We start from the raw sequence: 8,556 nt of genomic DNA, 5'->3' as shown, positions 1-8,556 counted from the left end.
ACTAGAAGTGGGAGATAAGATCAGCACCATATTCTTACACTAGATTACCCTACAAGTAAATAATCCCGTCCTAAAGTATGTTACTAGAAGTGGGAGATAAGATCAGCACCATATTCTTACACTAGATTACCCTACAAGTAAATAATCCCGTCCTAAAGTATCCTACTAGAAGTGGGAGATAAGATCAGCACCATATTCTTACACTAGATTACCCTACAAGTACATAATCCCGTCCTAAAGTATGCTACTAGAAGTAGGAGATAAGATCAGCACCATATGCTTACACTAGATTACCCTACAAGTACATAATCCTGAAAAAGGCTGATTTTCTTGTTAACCAAAAACATTCAAATTTTAGATATTTTCGTGTCCAAAACAGTAAGAGAGTATTCAATTTAACCTTGTTTTCATTCTTATGTCTGATTTTATCATCCAGTTATTAAAATCTACAGGAAATTATTTTGTTCCAGCTAAATACAGTAACACTAATATTATGCTTTCTCAAACATTTTTTCTAAATCAATGACTTACCACAGAAGAAATCCATTCACTAATTTAAACCTTTTCATGTGAAATAAATATCATGCTTTCTCAAACATTTATCCAAATGAATGACATACCGTAGATGAAATCCATTCACTAATACATACTTTTTCAAGTGAAATATATAGCAAAACTTGCCATTTTATTGTTTTCTGTATATAATTTATACTTACGTAACAGGTATGAAACAGAATCTAGACAAAGACTGAACTGTAATGGGATATATGTTATAAAAACAGTGAAAGTATTAATGTTCCATTAACGAGTGTGTGATTAAACGCGGGAAATTCAAAAGCTGGGATAACATTGAGATTAGAAAGAAATACAGCCGAGATTGAATACAATCAACATTGTTGAATGTATTTAGGAAGAGGGGAACATGTGTCATGAAGTTAGGTGTAAGGTAACATTGGTTGAAGATGAGAGAATGTGAGAAAGTGACTGACTTTTGGTCAGTATTTAAGGAATTAGGAGATTACAGTACTCTAAGTCGCTAGAAAAAATGTAACTTTGTAATCCGATATACGGGAAGCTGGTGCAAGGACAGAAAAAAAAGAAACCGATTTGGCGTTGGTTTGAGAAAGGAATATAAAAAACATGAGTTGAAAGAAAAAAAAAGATAAGGTTAGGATATGTGAGAGATAATGAATAAATCGAGATAGGTGAATGAAGAAAGTAACATAATGCCAATGAGAAACAAAACATGTTCCTAAATCTATGTATTATTGATGATCAGTATCATACAGCAATTTGTTAAGTTTATATTGCTATGAGACAATTACTGACAGAAATAAGTACAACTTAAATAAAGTTGATGGGCATGAGAAGAAAAAGCTAAGTGTGAGTGTAGTATGATCTTAAGAAAAAGTACGTCTAGTTAGTTATAAAATTGGTCATCTCTTTTGTCTTTGGCAACTTTGTTGATGTAGATGTTTTCACTTTTCCGTCTCTCAAGTTTACCATAAAAGGCTATGCTTGACTCAGATGTATCTGACTTTTGAATATTAATCATATGCTGGATATTGACAACCACTTATATATCCAAACATTTAATTACATATTGAAATGCAAACGTTTTTACCATATCTAAAATAGATTATAACTGAATGTGCAATATGTGTAAAACAAACGTTAAATATTCATCGACACAAAATGTCTGCAACAATACTATAGCAAAAATCGAAGCAGCTGTGGGGCATGGTGCAAGTTCCCAATCACTTTGATGTGTACCCCATATATTTAGCTGAAACAAAATGTTATTTTATAGAGTTTAACAACAAGGTAAAATCAGATGTAAGAATTAAAACAGGGCTACGTAGGCCATGATAAGCTGAATATACTCTTATTACTTATTTTTCATTTGGATACGAAATTATCTACTTTGTTTGTTTTGAATTTTGCTCAAAGCTACTTGATGGCTATCTAGACTAGTTGCCCCTAATTTAGCAGTGCTAGACTAGAGAGAAGGCAGCTAATCAACACCATTCACCGCCAACGGGATTGACCGTCACACCATAACGCCCTCACGGCTGAGAAGGCGAGCATGTTTGATGATGGAGTTTCGAACCCAAGACCGGCGGATTACGAGATAAGTGCCCTAATCACCATGTCAGACCTCAAATTATCTACAGGTTGAATGCTTAGGTTAGCATAAAACAGTCCCTGTCAGGACTACATACATTGTAAGTTAAACTAATGCATGCATAATACCATGAGCAAATCGTTAAGTGCAAAACACCATGAAACAGAATAATGGTTTTACTTATTCAAACACTTTGTTTGATAATACAACTGTCCATTTTTACTTGGATAAACAAAATTAATGTTGTTATATGATATGTATGAATGCTTTTTGAATGTTCATATTAATATGGAAAACAATTCTCTAAATAAACAGTAAGTTAAACTAACATATGGATAAACGTGAGAAATGCTGTACAATTAGCCAAACTGTAATAAATGAAATATCTATTTTCCGTATTCAGAAGGAAAACACGGACATATGTTATGATAAATTCAATACAGTTGTATTCCCTACTTTTCTATGTCAGCATAATGCATTACGTTTAGCTTATACGATTCAGATGAAAATATCTAGAATTGGAATGTTTTACAAATAAAGCGATACGCTACAGTTGTACTCCCTACTTTTCTATGTCAGCATAATGTATTACGTTTAGCTTATACGATTCAGATGAAAATATCTAGAATTGGAATGTTTTACAAATAAAGCGATACGCTACATCAAGAACTAACAAGAATGCAATAGTATTTTTATTATTCAGTAATATGATAGATAACATACACATCTAGAGTTTGAATGTTTTATGTTAACCTGGAAAACAGGTCTCCATGTAGATTTAGTTAAACTAGCATATGAATATTCATGAAGTACGCTATACAAACATTCAAAGTGTAAAACGTGAAATAATGATTTTAATTCTTCAAAAGCTTTACTTATTATTGTTATCGAAATAAAATATAAGGGTAACTTCAACGATAACACAGAAACAAATATCGTGTTAAGAACTATAGAGAATGAAATAGTATAGTTTTTCTTCGTAATATGATGCATAGCATGTATATCTAAAGTTCTGCCCCCAGTAGCACAGCCGTATGTCTGCGGACTTACAATGCTAGAATCCGGGTTTCGATACCGTGGTGAGAGAGGCACAGACAGCCCTTTGTCTAGCTTTGTGCGTAACTACAAACAAACAATCTAAAGTTTAATAATTTTACGTTAATATGAAAAATAGTTCTCTACGTAAATTGTAAGTTAATTAAAATATTGTGGTGATCTCATCCCATTCCTAGTAGCACACTTTGGAACTACCCGTCTTCTGGCACTGCTTATGGAACTTACCACATGCGCCCTCCACTAGGTGGTACCCTTCGATCTCCCCTTCCCTTCATGCCTTCAGGCACGAGCATTCTTTGGGATCAGGTTAGGAGAGTTAATCACTGTTGTTGAAGATTGCCAAACATCCATAATATGTTCGATCAGAGTCATACAACAATATTATTTACTATCATGGTTAGCCTTGAAACACTTAATAGTGATATACAGTGCTCTGTTACAGTTGATTATCAATAAACTTCTGATCAAAGCAGGATACTTAAATTAATTAGATCTGTAAATCAACCGAGTAGGTAATCTAGCTAATTCAATACATCGGACTTACCAAGCTCCTTAGAATAGTGACCTACAAGAAGCCTTTATTCCGCTCTCATTGATAATCAAGTTTCCTGTCATAATTACAAAATAAGTTCTCTTGTCGTTGGTCATCATACATTCTTAAAATGTAGTGTTTTTGTCATTGAACACAATAGTTTTCGTCGTTGGTCATCATACATTCTTAAAATGTAGTGTTTTTGTCATTGAACACAATAGTTTTCGTCGTTGGTCATCATACATTCTTAAGATGTAGTGTTTTTGTCATTGAACACAATAGTTTTCGTCGTTGGTCATCACACACACACCACTATTGCGTTATGTTAGTGTCACCCAAATAGCTCGTTTACTATCGATAGTTGCCATATCCATTCTTTAAAACCCTATCTTTATTGTGTTAATCAGATGCGCTTTATATAATATATTAATTTATAGGTACACAAGAAAAGAATAAACAGTCATTCTTTGAACATTAATATTTTAAGTCATTACATTTTATCATATGCTTTTAAATCAGTTTTTTATGTAACTATGGTTGGAAAAACCATGTGCACACGAAAGATGCAGTTCAAATAACCCATCTTTGTACTGAAAATAATGAATAAAACTACCACTATAAAACAATTAATTAACAAAATTTAAACATGACATATAAATTCCTTGCCCTGCAGGAATTGGACGTAAAATGTCCGGGATTTATCTAATTTTGACGAAACGTAAACAGGATATAGTGTACAATGAGATATGACGATTACAGTTTACGATTTCCAAATCGAACAAACTTTGACCAAGTTTTGATTCGCCACACCGTAAGCGGAAAACCCATAGTTAATTTGCAGTACTTTTTGCTGTGTAACCGACGGGTCTGTTACGTAAGCATTCTTCTTCTTCAAGGAGGTAGCTCCAAGCCCCACTGACTGTGACTGGAACTTTGCCATTCTCTGGCAAGTCACATAAATCACCATTATTCTCTCGATTACATGCATGAGCAAGGTTTCGAGATGTTCGACTTGCAGTCTGTAGAGGTTCTATGGATACGATCTATCAAGCCCAAAGACGCTGTGATGGCACTCAAAAATAGGTTTGGTGCTGACAAGGACAGCATTGATAACAGTAGTAGCCTTCTACCAGATCAAAAGGTCAATAGCAAGGTATTTAGCCTCAAACAAACAATGAAGACAGGACACTCCGATACCGTATGCCTGTCTAATTGCTCATAACCCCCGACTAAAATACATTACCATTATATGGATTACATATTTGGATACAACAGATTTCGAACCTTCCAAACAGTGTATAAAACAGATGCAAAAATTACAGGAATACCTTGTTGCTTGCCCTGCCACCAAAAAATACTACTTTGCCTCTGATTAAGGGAGAGTTTCTCTGTTAATAGCGATATAATAAAACTATCAAATTTTATCATAGACTTGAAACAAAACAAGCTTGTATTGTTTTACTTGTTTGTGTTTTTAATTCAACAAAAATGTAGTATAATTTTTCATGCACTTCATAGTTTGGTGCAATTGTTGTTAGGTGGGATCATGGTATTATTTACGTGAATATTGTTGAGTTTCTTTATATTTATTTCTTTAGCCTAACTTGTTCTGTTAATGATCACTTTATGCCTGAAATGCGCTTATAGCTTAAATGTTGCACAATATATATACATGTTTTATAAAGGAGCTAAAACATACACACACTATTCCAAAGTAGAGAGAAAACACAGATCTAACTAGTAATAAGGCCATTCCCACTGAATTTGCACGAGATTGCCACGGTTCATTGCTGCATATAATCTCTGAAGATAGCCCCATCTAACATGACAAAATAAAATTAATAAAAAGAAAGTATTTAAAAAATCACATTTAACAGAACTGTTTAAATCATGTGTCAATATCCTGCAGCAATGGACTGTATATTTTTCATATTTTAAAGAATTCCAAAAAATTAAAATTACTAAAATTACTACTAAAGCTAAATAAAATAGGTTGAAGATCGATTAAGAAATGTAAGAAGTTTTTCAAATCAAATAATAAGTAGAAATAACTATAGTTAAAAGAAAGAAAAATTAACCAACTCGAATAGTATTATCTACGAGAGGGTGAATGGTAGCGAGTGGGTCAGTCTCTGACCATCTTAGGTCTTATCCCTAAATTACTGAAAATGAAATTGAATCTTAGAGTTAAGATATCACAAGAAAAGAAGAAAAAAAACTCCTGAACTTACAAGTAAAAATAGTGACTGTATACAGCACTGATGTTAGAAATGTAAGAAACATTTCATAGTGAAATTGCATTTCACTAATGTTCTGAAAAAATAAATGACCAATGTAGAAAAATATCTGCTCAGGCATCCACATTTCAATCATTACTTTGGACATTTAATCTTTGAAATGTGTTATGAAACAAAACTGCTTGTCTGAAAGCTCATTGCAGCACTAACATATTTCACGTACGGTTCGCAGCCTGTAAGCCGCTCATTACGATTTTGAATGTAAGGTATGGGCTCTTATAGGGTGAAAAATTGGGGTGAAGGACAAAATAAGACCAATAATCATTGACTGCATTGTCTTTTATGACAGCCAAAAGAAGGTTTGGATATGGCTGTGTCGTTTCATCTATGAAGAGTATCATGTTGTAGGCCTATTTTAGCTAGTTTGCATTTCATTCACTGGTCCTTATTAAAGGTTTTTATGAATGTCTTATTGAATATGATATTCTGGATATTACTGCACTGTCTGCATTGTTGAAATACTACAGGGAAAGATCATATACTTAACAGAATGATAAAATGTCATGCTATACCACACAGGATAAGTTATGACCACTTCATAACCACAAACTGAAATAAACTGAACAGCTCTGGGAGATTTTGGAATGTCGCCTGAGTGAAAGGAAAGACAGGTTGTGGGATCTCACTATTTGAAGTAGTTTTTCAGAAGGAGTAGCGGTCTATTCCACCAAACATGTGTCACTGTTAGTGGGAAATATTAATAATAAAGCTACATCCATTTCCTGTTACATTGAAGCCCCAGAGGTGCATTGCCTTGATATGTTTCATAATATGTGTATGTACGATCTATAATTCAAGCTGAAATTGCTTAAAGTAACAGAATAAAAGACTTGGATCCCACTGCAAGAATTTATCTCGACTCTAATGGTCTTCTTAACATTATTTAACGGTTTTATTCCTAAATCGCTGGCAGAACTCTATGGCTTTGGGTACATGGTGTTAAAAAATTAATTCTTATGAAAAGGATCTTTTTACTCGCAAATACTTAACATTTTTACAGCAACATTGATGTATGCATTAGACTCACTGAAATTACAGTTACTGATAAATGTAGCCTAAACACTTCAGATTCAGAATGTTTATAAGTAAATATAAACGTATTTATAAATTCATGTATTGAATTTATAAATCTAGTATATAAACTCTGACTGTAAAATATATTCCTTTGCTGGATGATAATTTCTAAACAAAGATTACATGGCTTCTCAGTTAATTCTAGGAGAATTATATGTTGGATTCTTCTTCACATTTTTTGTTTACATATAGTTTGGCGTCAGCGATGGTTGCCCTGTTTCTAAATTCAGAATAAAGTTAATTGGTTTCATCTGAGCTTTTATATGTATAAAATTTAAGATGTTTGTTACCATATTTGCTGTCAAATGTGAAGTTTTGTCCTTCATTATCCAAGTTACCAACTGCTCAAAATAATCCGAAAATGAGAAAAAAACCGACCCATATTACGTTAATCGTTTCAACAGAGAAGACATGCATTACTCATAAGCTTAAACATTAATAGGGAAGAGTGGTGTAAATTTTCGTAATGGACATACAAAGGTCAGGAAGTTATAAAAAGAGGCTTACACACCACATAACTTACGTGAGCTCGCAGACATGTTTACATATAAATGTTGTTACCTTAATCCCTAGCAGCAGGAGCCTAGCGGCAACGTCAAGAGTTACGACTAAATATAGTTTTCATGCACATTTGGAATATGGTGTTAACTGTGGTTTGACCCTCGTGGGCTAATGGCCTCCAAACAGAAACAGGATTTCATTTTGTTGTAGTGTAAGTAACACGTGCATTGCACTAACCCACTGAGAAGATGCGACCAACGGACGTTGATGGTGTTCTATTAAGTAGTCACAGCAAGCCAGAACCATTGATGAGAACATGTTTGAAATGCAAATAAAATTTTTATTGGAGATAGTGTGCGGTATAGGCGTAGGTGCAGACAATACACTACTTATCTGTGGACTTAAATGGTTTCGAAATAAACTACTGAAAATAGCATTTTTATGCAGACTGTAAGAGTGCTGTGAATTTTTTGTTTAATTTTAATGTCAGCAGCTTGTGATTTTTTTCAAACATGCGCAATGATAATAAATTTAGAAATAACATAATAAATAAAATGTAATTTAGCTTCGAAAGATGCTGTCAATATAAGAGTTATAAGAGTGACGTTCAACTCCTACTATTTGATTCGAGTAGTCCAAGAGCTGGCGATGGGTGCTGTTGACTAGGTTCCTTCCCTCTAGTCTATTAGTTTAAAGTTGGGACGGCTAACGTAGTTAGTTAGCCCTTGTGTAACTTTCTGCAAATCGAATTTCCGAAACAAATGAATTATCTAGCCACAGACGGGGATTGGAAGTTAGGCGTAGGAAGTTGTAGCCTTGAGCACATATATTAATTTTCTCATTTTAAAGTTTTAAACTCATTCGTGAGATTTACAACAGATTCAATTTCACAGACTGTGTATCCCCGCCAGATATCTTATCAAAATAACGTATAGTGTGGAAAAATCAGAATGTTATAAACCATAATAATA

At 33.6% G+C, this 8,556-nt stretch overlaps 1 protein-coding gene across 1 annotated transcript in view; it reads right to left on the bottom strand.

Moving 5' to 3' along the window:
- The window catches only part of LOC106465284 (peroxidasin homolog), a 16,523-nt gene extending 13,049 nt beyond the window's left edge, over positions 1 to 3,474 (bottom strand). The window contains exon 1 of the mRNA XM_022393149.1: positions 3,407 to 3,474. Within this exon, the coding sequence (XP_022248857.1) occupies positions 3,407 to 3,474 (68 nt within the window). The remainder of the gene's footprint in view (positions 1 to 3,406) is intronic.
- Between the last annotated feature and the right edge of the window lie 5,082 nt (positions 3,475 to 8,556).

This window comes from Limulus polyphemus, unplaced genomic scaffold (genome assembly GCF_000517525.1).
Source record: "Limulus polyphemus unplaced genomic scaffold, Limulus_polyphemus-2.1.2 Scaffold1895, whole genome shotgun sequence".
Lineage (NCBI taxonomy): Eukaryota > Metazoa > Arthropoda > Merostomata > Xiphosura > Limulidae > Limulus > Limulus polyphemus.
The sequence above is the reverse complement of the archived record's forward strand: the minus strand, read 5'-3'. Positions and strand labels throughout refer to the sequence as shown.